The 22,151-nt window shown below is 44.4% G+C and overlaps 1 protein-coding gene across 1 annotated transcript in view; it reads left to right on the forward strand.

Annotated features, from left to right (window-relative positions):
- The window catches only part of STON2 (stonin 2), a 134,779-nt gene that overhangs the window by 43,799 nt on the left and 68,829 nt on the right, over window positions 1-22,151 (forward strand). Inside the window, exon 4 of the mRNA XM_029950553.1 lies at window positions 42-242. Within this exon, the coding sequence (XP_029806413.1) occupies window positions 42-242 (201 nt within the window). The remainder of the gene's footprint in view (window positions 1-41; window positions 243-22,151) is intronic.

The following is a 22,151-nucleotide window of genomic DNA, read 5'->3' on the forward strand; positions in this document are numbered from 1 at the left end:
CTATTTATATTGTCTGCTTTTGGTTTTTGGTCTGTCCCCAGCCCTACCATTGACCATGCCCTGCTGGACGTGCCCTTCCTTCGACTCCTTGAGGAGGTGCCCTCTGACCTCTGAGAGCAGCTGGACCACACATTCTGAAGACACCACCAGTAGTCCTAGTTTTGATCCCTCCTACACCGACCTGCAGCTTATCAATGCCGAGGAGCAGACAAGTAGCAGGGCTTCCCAGGCTGACTCGACTGGTAAGATGGAGCCCACGTGGCTTTGCACATCACTTTTGGTGACCTGTTGCCACTCCCAAAATCTCTGCAGCCAGCTTTGTTTGCACAATGAGTTCAGATGGAGTAGTCCCACAGTCCAAAGCTAGAATACAGAGTGGGTCAAGATTGCACTGGGGGAAAAAAACACGTACATGGATTGGCCAATGGGTCAGCAGAGTGTTAATATCTTAATGTGTTATTTTCTGCTATTTGGTACAAGTACTGTTCCTTGCCAATTTATTTTCTCCTTGGATGACTGAACTACACATGATGTGCACAACGCTGAATCTTTCATCCAGCCACCCATGCATCTTTCCTTTTCAGCAAGAAGAAGGTAGATTTAAGCAGAGGAAAAGCAAATGTTATGTCAAATGGAATGAGTCAGGACTCAGTCACTGTGTCCGGACTACAAATCATTTTGCGGTTATATTTATTCTGTTGTGCTTGAATTGAGCTATACATCCATCAGTCTGTAACATCCCATGGTTTCATTTATTAAATTTCTAATAGATGTAGGAAGAATGCTGCCTGGATTGGGTTTAGAATGGCATTGGATAGATGTACTATGTTCTTGGCGTTTTATTTGGCCCAAGGGATTATTTTCCTTTTGAAAGTAATAAAGTTACCAATGATTTCTCTGTGGATAAATTTGCCAGGTGTGTCCAATAATATTTTGCTTTTCTTTCTCAAAAACATTGTTGAGGAATTTGTCTCCAGATTTTTTTTTCCAAATTTGGGTAACATTTGTCCTTACACGCTACATTATTGGAGGGTTCTACACATGGAGAGAGAGATTTCTTGCAGACTAAAGGGTTCAGACAGGATTTGGTTTGGTATTTGATAGTATTGCAAAGAATCCTAGTTTATTATAGTCTCTCTTCATGAGCCACAGCTCTTTATAGCATTTTGTTCTTACACACTCTCCGTTCTGGTTAATCTCTATGGCTGAGGATCACGGTCAGTGTCTGAACTGTGACAACCCCATCTGCGCTGGGGGGACTGTTTCCTGTTGGGAAGGCACCATCAGGAGCCAAGAGAGTTAGAAAGAGAGGCTGCACTCACCCCCTCCTTCATCTCCTCGCCTTCAGTCACCAGCCTTCCCATAGAGGACGCATAGGATATGTTGGTCAGGAGCCCTCAGACTCTGGGGCTAGACTGCTCAGACCTTCATTCCTCCATCTACCAGTGGTGTGACCTTGGGCAAGATCCTTAATTTCTTTTTGATTCCATTTCCTCACCTGGAAAATGGAGGTAATAGTAGGACTTACCTGATCAAGGTGTTAATAGCTCCAAGTGAGACAGTTTATATATACAGCAACTTACATGATCCCAGCCACAGAAGTGATGTGAAAGGATGTGGCTCCCCCTCTCCTGCCCTGGGGTTCTTACTGCTTCAGACAGGTGGAGGAGGGCTACTCACATGGGAAAGTCGGGACCTCTGGACTCAGGTTGGTTTTTGCCAGTGGCTTGTCTGCTTAGATGAAAGTTGCTTTAATTCCGAGAGACTCCAATGATGAAAATCAGAGTCCTAGTCTGAACTGGACATTATTAATCTGTCTCCAAAGCTTATAATTATTTTCAGTATATCCCTTTTCTGAAGCCATACTAACAGTATTATGGTTCCCACTGAGAAAACCTCATCTCTCATTGTTTTGATTAGGGCCCTGGCAGGTGGCAGATGGTATCCTCAGAAAGGTTTTATTTGAAGAGGGTTTAATGAAATGACTGCTTGCAGAAGCAGCAAGAGCTAGAATCATGGGAAGGAGAGCTGGCCGACAGGTGCTGTGGCTGTATGAGGGACAGAGCCACTGCCAGCGATTTGGTGACGTGGGGAATGGGGGAGGAGACATGCCCAGATCTTGTGCTAGCGCTCCCCATGGGTAGATCCCAGCTGGAACTCAAAGGCACAGGACCCTGGTAAGGGAACCCACAGAGATCAGCTCCCAAGGCGTAGAGCCATGGAGAGGGGTGGGAGGATGGATTTGGGGTGCGGGTGAAGCATATGGAGAATAACCAACACACTTTAGTCTCCACCAGGAGTTCAATGGCCTGGAGTCCAGGGTCACTCTGGAGAAGCAAAGCAAACCTTGGGCCGTAGAATGATGAGCGATGCTCCTTGTTCTCTCCTTCAGCACCAGATAGTTTCTGTAGTTGCAGGAGGCTGAAGGTATGGCTTTCTGGCAACCGCCCTTTTTTACAGAAATGATAATAATCATAGCCAGCACACAGTGTGTGCTGTGTGCCAGGTCATGATGCCTATCACCTCTGGCCTTTACAACAGTTCTGTGACGCAGGTATCTTTCTCCCCATTTCCTAGTTGACCCTGAGTCTGGGAGGTGAAGATGCTTGTCTGAGACAGTGCTACTAAGAAATGGATGTACCTGGATTTCAACCAAAGTTCCAAAGCCCTTTCCCATGGTTCCTAAACCTGGTAGTGCCCCCAGAGTCATCATGTCTGCCATTTTGCTATGTTACCTTCCAGACCTTCTATGCAGATAGGGTAGAAGATGCATATGAAGATATAAACCTATTTTACCGTGGGTTTATTTTTAAGATAAATAGAATCAAGAGGTTTTTAAATAAGATGTATGGGGAGTGGAGTCGGAGGGAAAAGCTCATGCTTCCTTAACAGATACGAGTGCTGATAGATGACTGGTACGTGCCCACAGTATGGTGTTATGTAAACACGTCTCTAGACACTGCGCTTGGAGAAGAAATCTCATTCTTTAGTCACCAGCCCACGGTTCAGCTGGCCCCCCAGGGGAATGCCTCCGCCTGGGTAGGATGGAGCCACCTTCCTTCCCACCTGTTCTTCCAGGCCCAAAAGTGGCAAGCAGCGTGCCTTTGGGCCCTGGAGAAATGAAAGGCAGGGTGGTGAGTGGCCCAGGCTGTGTGGAACGTGTCTGGATGCAGCCCCAGAAATAAGACCCCCGTGAGCCTCTTTCTGAATATCCTGACGTGTGGAGTCAGGTTGGACTTCTGGCTTTTAAAAGCCTTTAATGCTTCCTGGATATGTAAATACAAGGTTTAGGAGAATAACCAAATATTTCTAACCCTGTGACATTTATCTTTCTACTTCAGTAGCAGGGAATTTATAAATACTTGCATTTGAGCTGGAGAGAACTTCAGAGAAATCTGCACACACTGGAAAGCCCCAGTAAGGTGACTCCCTGCCCACCACCTGCCACCAGGGCTGTGCCAATGGCCAACTCTTGGAAAGCTCTTCTTGGAGACTGGGTTGCTCCATCAGGGTGAACTAAATCATGGAGCAGATCCTCATTTGTCCCTGTCTCTGGGCACACCCTCTCTCCGGAGCTGCCGTTCCTCATCTGTGGAGTGGGGTCGAGGGTATGTGCTCAGGCTGAGCAACAGGGCGTGTGTGAAGGCACTTTGTACAGTGCAACGTGCAGTAGGAATTATCAAAATAAAGTCCTGATTTCATCTGTCTCGTTTCCCTTTGATATGGGAAATAAGGATAACTACTGCCTGCTCTTATGCTGCCCCAAAGGGGACAGTAAACCAACCACGTGGTGGGACCTGAGGAGGATTTTGCAATCCTCAGAAGTGAGCTGTGGGCACACGCAGACCGGTGCTGTGGGATGTTCAGTGTGGTTGGTTTCTGTACCGAGGCCTTAGGGAGACTTTGGGTATTTATCTGCACCCCTGCCCCATGCCTTTTAGCCTTGCAGAGGGAGGTAGAGGGTGAAGAATTGCAGCCTCCATCAGGAGCTGCCTCAGCCCAGTGGGCCCAGGCTTTCGCTGGCAGCATGCTGTGTGAGCGTGCAGCTGGGGCAGAAACTCCATGATTCGTCTCCCGTGTGCAGTTATGGGCGCCCAGGCCCAGGCTCTGTCCCTTGGCCCCACTGCTCCGTGCTGGGCTGCAGCAAGCCACGGACTCCTCCCTGTCCTCTGTGGCAGGACTTCTGCAGGGATCTGGCAGCCCTGCAGGGCAGTCCTGATTCCCAGCATAATTGTGGAGGGGGAGACTCTGTGACTAGCCTACGCTTTCTTCTCATTTTCTCACCAAGGGGGTAATTAGGAGCAGGAAGGCAAACAGATCCCCTCATCTTGGTTACATCACAGGGTATGCTGATACTTGCTCTCGGATGCCGCTCTCCAGAGCACATGGCAGGAGAACTGAGAACAGGCAAGAGCTTTATTAACACTTGCTTCCTCTCTCACCCCCTACTTCCCGAGGGGGCCTCCTTTCCCTAGATAACAGGCACACCCTGTCATCTTTTCCAGTCACCGTAGCTCTGTAATGCCACTAATTTTACATGGGATGATAAACAGGAAGAGCGTCGAGGGAATAAAAATAAGCCTTCTGCCTTGGAAGTCCATTGCCACCAGGAAAGAGAAAACACAGAAATGTGTGTGGTACACAAGCCGTTGTTAGGTGGTGGGCTTCCATTTTGGTTTTCTTTTACATACCAGATCAGTGCTGAGTTTAAGTGTAGGATTAGAATGCTCAGGCCTTTTTGCCAACTGAGGGGTGTCAAGACTGGATAGAGCACACAACAGGTGTTTCATGATTGTCTGTTGAGTGGGTCCTTGAATGAATGGAGTGAGATTGCAGGTGGGGAGGGTCATCTGCATCCTAGACATCTGTGTCCCATTTGGGTTTAAGGGTTCAGCATTTCCCTCAAGTGTATCCCATGCAGCAGTTCAAGAAAAGCCAAGATGCCAGGGGCCAATATGTTAGGTCATGCTGTGCCGCCTTTGTTGGAGAGTCCTCGCGAGTATTGGGTTATGAAAGACTTTGAGAAGTTCTGAAAATGTATGTATGTGTGTATATGGGTATACTTTATATATGTATGTATGTATACATACATACACACATATATTTATGTGCAGATAAAAATACATTTAGCCTTCTGTTAGCCCATACTGACTACCTGGTCAGATCTCAAGGTACAAAAACCCATACATACATAAGTTAGCAAATTTGACTTGGAAGTTCAAGTTTGCCATTGCTAAAGTGTTGAGAAACCAGAGAAACCAGAAAAAATATTTTGATAAATTTGCCTGGATTTACAAAGTTAGCCCTGCTGGGTCTCATGCTCTGCTACACCTCTTGGCTATTTTCTTTTTTTAATTCTAGATTCAACAGACCCAGGACTACATTTTGCCAGACTTTGTGTTAAGCCCTCATGGGTCTTAAAACAAATGTAGACCGTATGTGCTTGATTCATTTGCATTTAACTGATCACAGTGGAATTCTGCCAGACCAGTAGAATATCCCCAGAGCTTTTGGACTGTTTTTCTCAGAAATAAATTTTTATGCTGGGCAGAAAGCTATGCACTTGAGATCTCAGTTTTTGTGACAAGAACTTTGTAGATGCTCAGAGTTTCTCTGGTCGTTGTTAAGGACAATGAGAGAGCATCCTCAGGGCTGCGTGACTCCTTTCTTTTTTTTTTTTTATTTTTTTTATTTTTTAAATGTTTTATTTATTTTTGATACAGAGAGAGAGAGAGCATGAGAGGGGTAGGGGCAGAGAGAGAAGGAGACAGAACTGGAAGCAGGAAGCAGGCTCTAGGCTCTGAGCTAGCTGTCAGCACAGAGCCTGACGCAGGGCTCAAACCCATGAAACGTGAGATCTACCTGAGCCAAAGTCGGAGGCTTAACCGACTGAGCCATCCAGGCGCCCCTGCGTGGCTCCTTTCAAAATGTGACATTAGGTTTTGTCCTAATCCTGCTGCAGCTGGTAGAGCAATAAGCTGGAATTGGGGGCCCAGATTCCCAGTAAACACTGATTATCATCCTGCATGATGGGGCCATAGGGGGATTCTTGTTGTTCTCAAGACACATTTGTAGCTCCTGATTTTTTTTCACCTTTAATATATTTTCCTAGAAGACAAAACAGTTAGTTTTTAAAATTATTTTGCCTACCTACAAATTTCAGCAATATTCATATTCTTCCTGAACAATAGTCTCTTCCTCAAAATCAAACAACAGTAGAACGTTTTTTAAGAAACAATTTATATCATTTTTCTCTTTCATTAACGTATATGGGTTTGGCCTCCTTTCTGTTTTTAGAGTGCCCCAGGATCTTTGATACTCTTGTCCCTATTCAGTTGTGCATTTTGGATTTCAGTCAGTGCTTAAAACAGACAAACCAACAAGCAAAAACATCTCTAATGACTGGATGCTTTGAAAGTTTCTCCAGAGAGGTTCAAAAGTTTTCTTAGAAACACAAATGTTTGAGTAAAATTGATATTTACTTATTGTTATGAATACAAAAATGAGTAAGTTGTATGTAATAATCTGCGAACAGATTTTTTGCCATTAAAAGGATTTTCATATATAATTTTAAAAATGGTTTCTATTTATAGAATATCTGTTATATGCTAGGAATGTGCTACACACACACACACACACACACACATCTCATTTAATTTTCACTATCTTCAAAATAGATATTGATCCCTCATTTTTTAAAAATGTTTTATTTATTTTTGACACAGAGAGAGACAGAGCATGAGAGGGGGAGGGGTAGGGAGAGAAGGAGACACAGAACTGGAAGCAGGTTCCAGGCTCTGAGCTGTCAGCACAGAGCCTGACTCGGGGCTTGAACCCACGAACGTGAGATCTGACCTGAGCTGAAGTCGGAGGCTTAACCGACTGAGCCACCCAGGCGCCCCTGAGCCCTCATTTTAAAGTTATACTGCTTAAAAGAGTAGTGCTAGGGCCGCCTGGGTGGCTCAGTCGGTTAAGCGTCCGGCTTCCACTCAGGTCATGATCTCACAGTTCGTGAGTTCAAGCCCCGCATCGGGCTCTGTGCTGACAGCTAGCTCAGAGCCTGGAGCCTGCTGCAGATTCTGTATCTCCCTCTCTCTCTGACTCTCCCTTGCTCGCGCTGTCTCTGTCTCTCAAAAATAAATAAAAAACATTAAAAAAAAAAAAGGGTAGTGTTGGAATTCAACCCAACCCTCTCTTCTCGGCTCACCTGCCTGGTGCCGTGAGAGGCCGGTGTTTATGATCGCAGTGGGTTGTGGGAAGCGGTTATGGAGACCCTTCCGCACAGCTGCTGCCGCCTCCCGTGCGTTTCCCGGTAGCTAAGTGCAAACGTGCCTTATACTCTCATCTCATTGGATAGCAGTGACTTGTTTGGGCGTCCCACTCAACTGAGGCCCTCTTGCCCCTCTTCATTTTATATTCTCAGCAAGCTGCCTGGCACATCGAAATTATACAGTGGATCTTTGTGGAAGAAAGGAACTATTCTGATAAGAGTCTACAAGACCCTTATTCTCAAACCTGCGCTCCATTTACCTGTGCCTGAATGTGTTTGCCCGTTGAACTGTAGCTTCATGGTGGGAGGGAATTAAGAGAACAAATGGAGCAGCTCGTGTGGAAGTTTGCCTCTTTCCCATCTTCCAGTGTTGGGCAGGGCAGCTCTCCGGTAGTTTCCATCCATTTTGTTTTCCCTGTTCTGTTTTGGGGGATTGCTGTAACCTTTTAAATGTTTTTTTTTTTTTAATTGATGTACATGGTAGTGTGCGGGTCTGGTGGGAGGTGCTCTCTAAGTTGGGTGTCTCAGAATCTCACCTACCTGCCATATTCAGTCACAGCAGTGCAAAGACGGTAAGTTGGGGAGGGCTTTTCTGTGTGAGTGAAATAGGTTATTGTGGCTGTTGCACCAAATGTATGGAGCAAAATCTGAGAAAGAGTGGCAGAGTTTAAGATGCTGTGTTCCAAAAGAGAATCTAAACTAGGTATTGTGGGACCACTTAATTAAAAACTCATGGCCTCCTGGGGCACCTGAGTGGCTCAGTCTGTTGGGCGTCCTACTTTGGCTCAGGTCATGATCTCATGGTCTGTGACTTTCCAGCCCACTTTGGACTCCATACTGACAGCTCAGAGCCTGGAGCTTGCTTCAGATTCTGTATCTCCCTCTCTCTCTGCCCCTCTGCTGCTTGCACTCTGTGTCTCTTTCTCTTTCAAAAATAAACAAACATTAAAAAAAAAAAAACAACCCATGGCCTCCAATCAGAAATTCTGCAAGTCCCTTGTAGAATCGCTAGTGCACCATTCCTAAAGAGGAGGTGACAGCTGAAATGCCTTTTATTGATTACCTTCTGTCATGTTCTTTTCAGTCTTATGATTTTCCTTTTATGGATGAGGACACCAATGCCCAGAGCCACACATTAGTTAAGTGACAAAATTGAGATTGACACCCAGGCTTGTCAACACTCTGCAGCTGTCCCCCTCTTGTGGCTGAGCTCACTGGAAGGACCACTTCTCTGCACCCAGTCCCAAAAGGCAGAGTTTAAGATGTACTGTTCTTTCAGGTCTAAACAGGTAATCAAAACTGGGCCATGAGTTTGGAGGATAGGTCTTTATTGCCTCTCACCTCTAGGGAGGTTAGTACAATGAGCACTTCCTTCAATTATGCACACAGGCAACAAACCCCAGTGGTGTTAGCAATACCCCCACTTAATCATCAACAGAAATCCCAGGCGTTTCCATACCACAGTATCATTGTGACAGATCTCTCAAAGGATCACTCATCTCACTGCCTCTTGGGAATCATGGTGGTTATTGGTTGTATTACTGGTAGTGCTAACATCCTGCAGTAATCCAGGTAGTATATATGGAGGCCTGGTCTAGGGGACTGGATTAGGTTAGAGGAAACTGAACAGATTCAAAAGCCATTTAGTATTTAGAATGGATGCAACCCCAATCAGACTGTTTCTCCCATTATCCTTCAAAATGTTCCATTTCTATGCCTCTACTTATTCCTGTTTTTTCCTCTGAATAACTCATTTTCCCCCCCATCTGACAAAGTCCCTACTGATTGTTTAAGACAAAATTCAAGTGAGGTTTTCTCATGCAAAGTCTTTACCGTGTGCTGTGTATGTTCCTAAAGACAGGGCATTCCTGAGTAGCTACCCTCAAGAGAGTTCTCTCCCCCGCTTTACTCCAGGTAAACAGTACCCGTTCCCCCCCTTCTCTTTCGGGTTAGGAGAGTTCTTTGCATGGTTCTTTCACCTCCCCACCATCCTCAGGTCCTTGAGGGTGACATGATGTTTTCTTCCTACTTGGATTGTCCCCATAGCCTGGTCTCCAGTACAGTGTCTGGAACTAATGAGGTGTCCAGTGATGTTTTGAGTCCCATCTCCTGTTGCCAGATTGCATTAGCATGATAGCCTTCCTCCTATCTCAGAAAAAAAGAAAAGCCTGCTTCCAGGTATCTTGGTCCCAAGTACACCCATCTAGAAAGAGAATTTGGAAAAATAGAAATGAGTTTATCTGGTCATAATCTTGAACTATTTTATGGAATATTTTAAAGTATGTCATCAGATTCACCCACTTAAGATGGTATATTCCATTTTTAGTAGCTTCTCAGGTGAGTAATATAACATCACTGATTTAAATGAGATTAGGACTTGCTCACTAAAGCTCTTGTGCAAATCACTCAGTACCCTGCAAAGCCAGGCTCCAAAAAGAATCATGAGCTGTGCTTTTTTCAGGGAATCAAATGTTAACTCAAACTCAACAAAGTATCAGTGGACATAAAAAGCTCAAACCACAGTGAGAGTATGCCCTGCTCTCTCAAGTGTTGTCATTAGCCTGAAGCATCTGGAAATAGACGTCTTCGTATTCTGTCTAGGATCATAATGATTGGTTTGGATCCTTTAACTAGCATAGACCTTTACAGTTAGAGGAAATTTAAGAGATTACTTCGTAGAATTTCTTCAGTTTATGGGAGGAAGAAAGCCAAGGCCTAAGTATTAGCAGCAGAGTCAGGCCTTACTATTCTTTGTCCCTTACCCACCCTTTGAATCATTTAAAAACCTAAGAGATTGGCCATGTACAACTAGCTATTTTTCATTTCAGTCCTCTCTGAACATTTTATTTTCTTTTTTCCCCCCTGAGTTAAACAATGGATCCTCTTTCTTGAGGGTTTAGTTCACTCATGAGAAAGTTAAAAACATTGGAGCCAGTTGAGATGGAAGCCCTCAAATGCAAGGAACCGTGTGTGTGTGTGTGTGTGTGTGTGTGTGTGTGTGTGTGTGTTTAAAAATAATTTTTACACCTTGATGAGACATGGCCATGGAAAATCTCTTGACTCCCAAGCTAATGTATCTTAGATCACTCATCTCTTTTCTTGGTGCTGAGGTCTGGGTGGGGCAAGGTCTGGGTCTTTGTAATTCTCTTTGGGGGCTCTTTTGCAGAGTGGCAAGCCATCTTATTTAAGATTTGCTGAAGTGCTTTTTTCCTAATGGATCTGTTCTCACCCCACGTGACTTTACAACTTTACCACTTTACCGCAGTGGCATCTCTTCCTTCCATTTGCAAATTCCTCAGAGCTTAGAAAGGCTCTTTATTAATGTTTTATTAATGTAAGGCGTCCTTCAGAAATGGGAGTTAACTTTTCATGCTTCTTTCAAGAGAGAGAATGAACTCTCAACTTAAGTGAGGAATTAGATTATGGGTCAAGTGAAGAAATGGATTATGCTATTTCCTATAAAAGGGCAACTGTCTTTGGTAGGAGTCACATCTGCCATGAGCCTCAAGAACAAATTCACGTCACCACCTTATGGTTCATCTAGGAACAGAGAGAAGTGCGAGGCACACGCAGGATTATAAACATTAACAAGATGCTGGCCGTTCACAGTGGCAGCACCAAGGGTGTTCATCAGCTCTTTTGCTGTGAAATGGACAACTGATGTGAAGTGCTGTATGTATTAATTTGCTAGGGTGGCTATAGACTGAAAGACTTAAACAAGACATTTATTTCCTCCTAATTCTGGAGGCTATAAGTCCAAGGTCAAGGCATTAGCAGAGTTGGTTTCTTCCGAAGACTCTGTCCTGTTTCTTCAAATGGTATTGTCTCTGGGTGCGTCTGTGTCCTGATCTCTTCTTCTTATAAGGATGGTCATACTAGATTAGGGCACACCCTCAAGACCCCATTTTAATTTAAGTCTCTTTAAAACCCTCTCTCCAAATATAGTCACATGCTGAGGTACTAAGGGGTTAAGATTTCAACATACGAATTTGGGGACACACAGTTCAGCCCATAACATGATGCAAACACAACTAAGAAGGCCTTTCCCTTCCCCACACAAGATATGCAGACGACACTATAAACTCGTCCTTTCTGGAACCATCATTAGCAGTGCCATTTGCTATAGAAACTAGAGTTTGCATCTGATACTCCACTTAGAGCCTACTTCCCACAGCTATAGTAAGCGGAAAGGAATTGGTTATGTTTAATAAACCCCTCACTCAGCCTTTTCACCTGCTTATCTATAGACTGGCTTGGTAGATCCTGCTAGACTCATTGGCTCATATGCTAATTCAAAAGTAAATGTGTTCACAAAAGAAGAAATGCAAAGAATTGATATAAAGAGATGTTTAATCCCCATTTAGTTGTACAGATTAAACAACGATGTCTTGTTGGCTTGATAAAGTTTAAATACTTGGAGGCATCTTGTGTTGGGAGTAGAGAATTGGGACTTTGCTTGCATGCCTGGAATGTGGAAAGACTTTTCTAACTCTTAGTGTTAGCTTAAATGTCACACTCTGTAACTCTTAGTTTATCCCTAGAAAATAACTAGACATGTGCCTGAGGATGCCATGCAGTCCTGTTTACATTAGTAAAAACAAACAAAACCCAAATATCCAACCAAGTAATCAAGTAAAATGGAATGTTATGCAGTCAAGGAAAGTGTCCCCATTATGTATTGTTAATTGAAAAAGAGAGGTTAGAGGGCTGTCTGGGTGGCTTAGTCAGTTAAGCATCCAACCCAGGTCATGATCTCATGGTTCGTGAGTTCAAGCCCGACCTCGGGCTCTGTGCTGACAGCTGACAGCTTGGAGCCTGCTTGAGATTCTCTCTCCTTCTTTCTCTCTGCCTCTTCCTACTTTTCTCTCTGAAAATAAATAAATATAAAAAAAAAGGGAAAAGATAGGTTAGAGAATAGAACATATAATCATTTTGCTATATTTGCCTATATATACTTTTACTGTATTAACATGCGTGTACACATGCATATTTGTGTGTGTGTATAGATATATATCTAAGTATATAGAAAAAGTGTGATAAGATATATCCCAAACTGATAATATTATCTCAAGGACTCCTCTTACCATATTTCTGTAGATCTGAATTATGTATAATATTCATAGATCACTCTAAAAATCAGAGAAAATAAGAATGAAAATATGAATTTAGAAAACTAAATATGTTACAGGAGTTATTTTTAAAGTTTTTATTGGATAGATGTGTCTATCTGGGGGCAGGCTGATATGTGGGGGAGGGTGTCAAGTGCTGGCCTCTTGGCTTTCGTGGGGGTGGTTGGTATTTCAGATACTGCGGTCATGTATTTGTATTTAACTTCTCACAGGTGTAATGCCACTTGCTTGTTATAGTGTAATGGAAAGCTATCATTCTCTGGGTTTGAAAGACCAAACACCATCTCTGCTACTCTCCTCCTCTGTGATATTCAGCAAATTATTTAATCACACTGACTTTCAGTTTCTCAGCTGCGGAATGGAAATAATAGTGGGAACACCAAGCTTGCAAGCTTATTCTGAGGGTTAAATGAGACCAGGCTCATAGAGTTCCCAGAATATGATAAGGAGTAGCCATTATGATGATGGCAATATGGTGGAGTTTTTAGAATTCCTCCTATTTAAGAGCTAGCATCCAGGCTGTGGGAAGAAAAATTCTGAAAGTTGTGGAAAAACTAGTAAATCAAACCCTAAATAAGTTCTATTTTATGTCCTTGGCTAGTTTTTATACACCGCCTTCACAGAAAGCCAGTTTCTTTTAATTCTCTCAGATCTCATTGACTGAAGGGTAGGCTCACTCAACAGGCTTTGTGAAACCAGTCGTGTCTTTGGCTTTTTCCTGCAGAAAAGAAGGAAGAAAAGCTTTACTGAGAAGCAGTGGGAGGGAGGGGAGGGGGGTTTAGGGAGCTACTGCCAAGTTTACTTGCATGCTTTCCCCCCGCCCCCCGCCACTTCAGGATTGGCTCATTTGGTACAAATTGGTTGCCTCAAGCAACACGTTATTAGTTTGAGCCAGAATGTATCCCGGGAGACTTACTGTTTTCCCTTTGCCAAGTAATTGTCCTTTTCCCGCAGAGGATGCTGGGATTGTGGGGGCATTTTCCACTTTGGCATCTTTCAGTCCAGTCCCCCCCACCCCTTTTCACTGAGAGTTTGCTATTTGCAAGGCACTGTGCCATTTCACTGCATTTAGAAATCAACCAGACGCAAACTATTAATGTTTATTTTCAACTCCTGGATTTTTTTTCTCTCTCCTTAAACACCCCAGTACTGGTTTCTAAGGAAAGAAGATGATATTCTTGGTGAAAATGTTCACTGTCCCTCTCTGATGGAGCCCCCCACACCCCTGCAGAACCATACTGAACCCTGCCTCGCTGACATCAGGCTTGGCCGGTGAAATGCAGGTGGACGTGATACTTCAGGCACTGAGGGCCATATGCTTCCACCACCACTTTTTTCCCTTTGTCAGAGCCCCTCACATGCCACCCTCAGACATGCCACCCTCAGACAGACCCTGGCTTGGACGCTGTTTTGGTGCTCCTCTGGCTTCACTTGTCCTCAGTTCCCATCTTCCAGAGCACAGTCTCTGTGCCCAGGACTCAGAACCCTCTTTCTAGACAGCCATGGGCCTGCTTCCCAGCTTTTCCTGGACCTGTGCACCCAGGTGCAGCCCACGGTACTGGGGTGTGCAGCCCCAGGCCTACAGGGGCTGGGAACAGAGCTTGAGGGTAGGGCCAGGGGGGCCGTCCCAGTGCAGGCTGGGGGGGGAGGGGTGCTGGGCAGGAGAAGGAAGGGGGCAAGCCTCAGGCGGGGCCACTTGCTCCCATACAGTGATGTCTGTGTGGAGCCCCGAGGAGTCCCAACAAACTGCCATTCCATCTGGGCCTTCTGGATTGTTATGAACATATATTCATTAAAGAGGATAGGATATACTTGATTTAACAGTTTTTAGTTTGGTCTATACTTTTAAATACTGAGATGTATGTTAGCCAGCCTTGAATCCCAAGGGCAGTGCCCACGAATGCTTGTGGGTAAGTCTGCTGTTCTAGAGAGGGGCTGCTCTTCCGGCCTGGGCCTTGGAATGATGTGCGACAGAGCTGCGGCGGATTCTTGATAGATGTAATTGGAGGGGCGCCTGGGTGGCTCAGTTGGTTAAGCGTCCAGCTTCAGCTCAGGTCATGATCTCACAGTTCGTGGGTTCAAGCCCTGCATCGGGCTCTGTGTTGACCGCTAGCTCAGAGCCTGGAGCCTGCTTCAGATTCTGTGTCTCCCTCTCGCTTTGACCCTTCCCTGCTTGCACTGTCTCTCTCTGTATCTCAAAAATAATAAAAAACATTTAAAAAATTAAAAAAAAGATAGATGTAATTGGAGAGATAAATCTTATAATTGTAGGCCATTGAGATTCTGGGGTTATCTGTTAACTGTGGCATCGTTTAGATTAATGTCATTAATTCCAAAATGAAGAGGTGACATTCCTTGAAGGTGTCCGACTTTACCCACTTCAAATATGACACTGGCTCAACTTTTTGTGGCTATATGCATGGTAGCATGACCCGGGAGAGTCTGAAACAAACCCCAGGAGTTGACTGGAGCCCTTGAGTGGGCGCGTGTAGGCCCCATACTGCTGTGATCGCTCCGTTGCTGATGCTGACTTGTTAGCATTCAGTGAAACTTTCAGGCCCTTTTGCCGGTAGTGACGGTTTCAATTATCAGTACATCTGTCATGCGTCACCTCCCTTGTGACCTTCCAGAAATCAAATTCAGGGTCAGACCTTGGGGAAAAACTCATAAAAGGAGAAAATATAAATGAAGCCCCTAACTTGAAGAACAGTGGATAGTTAGAGTGCTTGGGTGGCTCACTCGGTTGTGTGTGACTCTTGGTTTTGGCGCAAGTCATGATCTTGTAGTTTCCTGGGTTCAAGCCCCGTGTCAGGCTCTGTGCGGACCGCACAGAGCCTGCTTGGGATTCTCTCCTTCCTCTCTCTCTGCCCCTTCTCCGCTTGTGCTGTCTCTCTCAAAATAAACAAAAACTTGAAAAAAATTGTTCTTAATAAAAAAGAATACTGGATAGTATTTTCATTTTTTAAACATGTCTCCATTATCTATGAATTTACATTTGAATGTATCCTCCCATGTGGCTCCTATCTTGTACCAAAAAGAATGATCCCCACAAATGTTCTTCAGATTCTATCTTCTCAGATCATAACAAGTATGAGGCACTTACTAGAGCGAAGAGGCCTTTCTGAACACAGAAAAGTCGCCTGGACCTCCCTGGAAGTAAAACCATGAACTAGGCCTCAGGAAATCAAATAGAGATATTCATAACAGCAGTTATGGCAATTATATTGTCGGTGAAAGATTTGCTTCAAAAAGCTTTCACATACATAATTTTATTTATTCTTTATTACAGCCTGTGAGATAAGCAGAAAAATCTTCTCCCTTTTCATAGAGGAGGAAACAAAGGCCTATAAGTTTCAATGGCTTGCTCTCTGTTCTGCTACTGATATTAATGTTGGTATTAGGAATATTAATACACCAATTTATTGATATGTATTGTATAACACAGTATACTAGTGATACACCTTACATTATACTTTATAGGTTTAATACACTGTATATTATATTGATACATGTTAATACTTATTATTTATATAAGGTCCTTGTCCAGGAGACTAAGCGCTCTAGCAAGTCCAAGATCTCGGTGGTTCTGCATGGTTCCAAGTTTATTTCTCACTCATACCACTGGGAGTGCAGGGTGGAGACAGGGGGCTGTGCTCCAGAGGTCAGGGACCCAAGCTGCAGCGTGTCCACAGAGTCTCCCCAGTCAGGTAGTGGGTGGGAGGCAGAGGTGCACATCGTACTGGGAGAGCTCAGGCCATGCCTTACAGCCAGAGAGGCTGGAAAATGTGGCCTGTGTGTCCAGAAAGTAGAGAACACCGATATTCATGAACATGAGAGATCTCTGCCACAAAAGTTACAGAAATCCATATGATTACAGGGCCCCTGTTTAAAATCTGTATACCATTTTATCTTTGCCCAGCTTTACTGAGGTGTGATAGGCATAGACTACGCTAAGCATATTTCTAGTGTACAGTGTGATGAGCTTTGACACGTGTACATCTGTGAAGTCATCACCATAATGAGGATAATGAGCACATCTGCCATGCCCAATAGTTCCTAGTGTCCATTTGTAACCCTCCCTTTCTCACTGTCTCCCTGCCTTCTGCCTCCAGGTCCCCACGCTCTGCTTGTGCAGATGTGTCTGCACTTTCAAGATGGAATTATACACTAGGCTCTCTGGCTTCTTTCACTCAGCATAATTATTTGGGGACTCATCCATGTTGCATGTATCAGTAATTCATTCTTTTCTATTGACGAGGAATGTCCCATTGTATTGATGTACTGCAATCTGTTTCATTTAAAACAAACAAACAAATGCAACTTTTCAGTGTTAGAGGACCTGTAAGTCCTTCCTTCTTGACTTGTCAGAAAGAACAGCCCCCGGTGTCTCACACATAACCCCAGTCACAAGAAAAGTGGGAGTACATTGAACAGGTGCTGTGTTTTTCCTGTTTTTGAACTTCAGATTGGGTAGATTATTAATCAAGATGTGACAACCTAATGTAGACCTAGCCTTGTGCCCTGTGGCCTTGGGAATACAAGAGAAACAAGACCGCTAATCCCAGAATTTGATAGTCTGAGACCTGCCCAGTCATTTGCCTGTCCCCTGCTGCTGGAGTCACAGTCCATGCTGTGTGCCTGGTTCTTCCCAGGGTGGCACAGTACTGCCCATGTCCCTCCTGTGTTTACAACCTTCCACGGTTTCCCCTGCCCAAACTTTGACCTCCTTACCCCAACATCCGCAACCCACACTTGGTGTAACTTTTCTTAGCCTGTTTCTCAACTGTAACATGAGGTGGACAGTGTGTATCAGGAAGTATTGACTAAATGAAATATATTGAAATAGACAAAAATTAAGTGAAATATTACAAAGCACCTGGCCCATGCTTAATGGATAGTGCATGTTCAAAAATGACATGTCTCCTTTCCTTCTGCCCTTTCTCCCCCACCCTTTCTTTCCATAATTCTGGCCCTATCTTACCTTTCCAGTATGATTTTTAACCATTTCCCTCTATCAAGTGTGTGCTCCATCCAAACCTAACTTTTCTCTTTCCCTTGCATATACCCTTTGCTTTCCTCCCGTTGGACTTGCTCTCCAGTGTTCCTTTGCCATCTGTACAAATGGTGTTCCTCTGTTAAGGTCCAGCCCAAGTGCCTCCTCCTCTGGGAAGCCACCTTTGATTCCCCATCATGCTCCCCACAGATACACCAAGACCCCAAGGTGGGAGTCACTTCTCAGCAGCTCCATTGCGTCCCTTATCAACTCATTGCTTTATCATATTTATCCCAACCTGGCCCACTTGGTATTCTGGGCCTCTAGGCTCTTTCTCTTGCTGTTCCCTCTATCTGCAAGGCTGTTTTCAAGCCTTTCACACATCTCACTCCCTTATTCCTTTCAGGTCTCTGCTCGTTTACCACCTCCATGGACTACCCCATCTAACACAGTGTCACCTGCACCCAATTTACTATCTCCTTACCCTGCTTGTGTTTCTCCATTGCACTTAACCCCACCTGAGGATATTTGCTTGTTTCTGATTGTCGTGCCCACATGTACTCTTGTGGGCAGAGACTTTGTGATGTCGCTCGTGTATCATCAATGCCTGGCATGTAGCAGATGCTTGATATTATTTGCTGGACAAGAGAATATTTGCCACCAGATTATACTGTTGTTTCCATCAGATGTGCCTTGGGGGTAAGAGCAATGTCAATGTCTGATTCCTTATTAGAGCACCTCAAACACATCGCCTATAATTATATCAGCAAACATTTGACTGAGAGACAGGTCAACAGTGAGGAGAAAATTCCCCAAGGTCCACTTGACTCAATTTCAGTTTTGGCCAAAGCTTCTTGAGCACCTACTATTTGCCAGGCACCATCAGCTACTTTGACATATGCTGTCTCAGCTGAAGCACACAGAAGTTCTCACATCCTCACACTAATATTCTAGTTAGGACCTTGGGAAATTTCCATGACTTCCTCCACAGCTGCCTCCTTTCCTGTCACTGATGGAGCACTACCACCTCTTGGCCTGAAATCTTGCTCAGCCCTGCTGTGGCTGATCATCTATTGGCGGTCGAGTCCTCTGCCCTGCTCCTTGGGCTTTCGTTCATTTATTCACTCACCTATGCATACGCTCACTGTACCCCGAGCTGTCTTGTAGCTTTCAAACCTTTGCTGCTGGTGCAGAAGGACCCCTGCCTTCTCTACCCGTACAGTGTGTTCCTCAGAATTCCTTGTCCTGAAGGAGTCTGGCTTCCCCTGCTCTCCCGGTGGCCCTTATTTCCCAAACCTTGGGAGGACCAGCATAATCCCCCTTCCCCTGAATTACTTTCGATTCCATTGTTGAGCTGCCATCATTCCACACATCTAGATGAACTTCCAGTGCCCTGCTTCTACCACTCTCTGCCTGGCTCATGCACGTCCCACTGCTGACATTGGCCCTTGACTTATGTCCTCTTAAGCCTATCTTTCCCTTAGTGATATATCCAGTACTTCTCTCCACTCTAGTGCAGTGAGCATTTGGTGGCCTTGCTCTCCAGGTTAGCAGCAATAAGACTTCGGCAAATCACCTCACCCCTCCAAGTCTCCATGTCTTCATCTGGGACCCAGCGATCATGATACCCACTCTCCGTGGCTACCTCACAGGATTTATTGAGAAATAAAGTGAAGTACGCAATGGCAAGTTACCTTATAAACCTGGAGCACTATGTAGAGGTGAGCCATTACTGGAACTTGTCCTCTCAGCTATTTTACGGCATGTCAAGCTTCAGACCTCATTTTCAATTGGAACTTCTATGGGTGATTTCCTGGTTTCATGTGCTTTCCAACCCTGGCTGGACCCCAAGGGCAGTTTTTTCTTCAATACTCTACCAGTAGTCTTAGAGTTCTCTGACTCCCTGACCTTCCACCACGCCCCTTGGACAGTTGTCAACCCTGGGTAACCCCTTCCAGATATTTGCAGCCTCCATGCTGCTTAAGTTTTGCTAAAACCCAAAGTCTTGATTTGATCCTTTTGCCTCATCAAGAACCTAGCTCCTTCAAGCACCACCGTCTTGCATATTGTGTATTTGTCTCTCTCCCCATCCCTAAATTTTCTCTCCCCTAGATATGCTTCATTAATTCTTACTCTGCACAAAACAGTTTTTCCGATCTTGCCTTTTCTCACATTGACTTGTTATTTATTTATTTTTTTTGAAAGACCTTCCTCGATTAGGTTTCAAGTTGTAGTATAAATGTTGGCAGGGCTGGCTCCACAGTAAACCTAAGAATATTACTTATGAAGCTTGTGGAATCCACAGCCGTGGCCTGAAATCCTGGTCATCCTCTAATTTAGGTCTTTTCCCTTCCTTCCATTCGGTTCTGTGTCTCCCTCGTAGATGCAGGATTTTTCATGTAGCCACGGGACTGATAGTCCAGTTGTGTCCACGGTACCAACAGAAAGAACAGCTCTTGAAAAGTAGAACAGTGGGTATTCTTCACCCAGTGTCTTCCTCTCCTGTTTCATCTGTCTCCCCAGACCATCCCTGCATATCTCGTTCGATGGAAACAACAGGAAGTTATTGGGGTAGGCAGGACATACTTGGTCAGTTTCGAGAGCATCATGATTAGGGTTTGTACTGAGATCTCTTGTTCTCTACCTTCTTTTCTTTCTCACAGTTCCTTCTTCCTATTTCCTTTCCTTTCCATTACCACGAGAGTTGGTTCTTGGAGAGTGTCTTGGAGAGTGTCTCAAGTCAGTCTTCATATAGGGAAGGGCCACCACTTTTAGTGCCAACTCTTGTAGTTAAAATTGGCACCCAGTCTTTTGGGAAGGAAGCCCTACATTCTTTCCAGTTTTATTGAAAAAGTAGCTGACATACATTACTGTATAAGTTTAAGGTGTACCATGTGATGATTTGCTCTACATGTGTTATGAAATGATTACTACAGTAAGTTTAGCTAACATCCATCTTGTATAAAAGAAGAAAATTAAAAAAATTTTCTCTTTGTGATGAGAATTCTTTTTTTGGGGGGGAGGGAATTGATATTTTTATTGAAGTATAGTTGACATACAATGTTACATAAATTTCAGGTGTACAACATAATGATTTGACAAGTTTATACAGTATGCTCTGTTCAAAACAAATTTAACTACCATCTGTCACCATACAATACTACTACAATACCATGTGATGAGAACTCTTAGGATCTAGTCTTTTTTTTTTTGAGAGATAGAGACAGCATGAGCAGGGGAGGGTCAGAGAGAGAGGGAGAAACAGAATCTGAAACAGGCTTCAGGCTCTGAGCTAGCTGCCAGCACAGAGTCTGACGCAGGGCTCGAACCCACGATCCATGAGATCATGACCTGAGCTGAAGCCGGACACTTAACTGACTGAGCCACCCAGGTGCCCCGGAACTACTCTCTTAATAACTTTTCTATATACCCTACCCTACAGTGGTGTTAACTACACTCATATGTTGTACACATTACCCCCCTAGTATTTATTTTAATTTTTTTTAATTTTAGATATATTGAGAGAGAGAAAGAGAGAGAGAGTGTGTGTGTGTGTGTGTGTGTGTGTGTGTGAGTGTGAGAGAGAGTGAGAGAGAGAGTGGGGAAGAGGGGCAAAGGGAGAGAGAGAGAGAACCTTAAACAGGCTCCATGCTTATCACAGTGGCAGATGCAGGGCTAGGCCTATGATCCTGGGATCATGACCTGAGCCGAAATCAAGACTCGGACATTTAACCAACTGAGCCATGCAGGTGCTTACTGATTTTGTAAGCGAGATGGCTTGGAAGTGGCAGCACATCCTTATTCAGAGGAGCAGCCTGGCCCCCTGTGGTGGCACACCAGCTGCTGTTGGGTGTTTCCACACCTCCTGTCATGTTTATTCCTCACTGGTCCTCTCTCTGCTCTGTCTCTGCCTTCCATTTGCAACTACTTCCTTGCACCGGCCTCACTTGTGGAAGTAACAACAGATGCTTCAGATCCCTAAAAGAAGACACGTCCCCTTTCCTTCCAGATGCCCAGGAAAGGCATTTTGGAGACAGTTGGCAAAGAACTGGAAGCAGAAAGGGAGGCAGAGAGGAAGAGCTTGCTTAAGGGCTAGAATTCTAGTTGTGGGCCCTTGGAATAACAAAAAGTGGTTTTCACTGTTTTAGAGGTTCTAGAAACTTGGTCAAGACTCTTAATTAATTCATGGCTAGATGATGAACTTAATACATTATCAAATTCCTTTGTTTTGAAAGCTGTATAATGTGTGGTGGGACTTGAATTGTGTCCTAATATATAAGTAAATGATGAGAAGGAAAAGAATAGGGAAACAAAATGAGCAATCTTTCAACAAATCTAATATTTCACTTCTCTTCTATAGGTACTTGTTAGATTCAGCACTTCCCACAGAGAGGACATGGGGATTGGGTTGGCCAGTTACTAGTGGCCTGGAGGCAGCACAGTGACTTATGAAGGCTGGTTTAATGCAATCTTACCTGACCTCTAATTATCAGTGTTATCTTCAACCTCTTGGCCGTGCTTGAACCTTGGCATCCATTCCGACTGGAGCTTGCTGAGAGTCATGTGCACTGCAGGTGCCACGTAGCACTTTCTCACTGCACAGATTGGCTGTAGAACAGACTTTGACAAACCCAGACTTAACCATCCGCTTCCAAGATGAGGACAGAGAGGCAGTTGCAGAACAGGTGTGCCAACCAACATCTTTTCTTTAGATAAGAATCAGAATATCACCTGGATGACAAACTGATCATCTGCTCTC

The sequence above is a fragment of the Suricata suricatta genome, chromosome 9 (genome assembly GCF_006229205.1).
Source record: "Suricata suricatta isolate VVHF042 chromosome 9, meerkat_22Aug2017_6uvM2_HiC, whole genome shotgun sequence".
NCBI lineage: Eukaryota > Metazoa > Chordata > Mammalia > Carnivora > Herpestidae > Suricata > Suricata suricatta.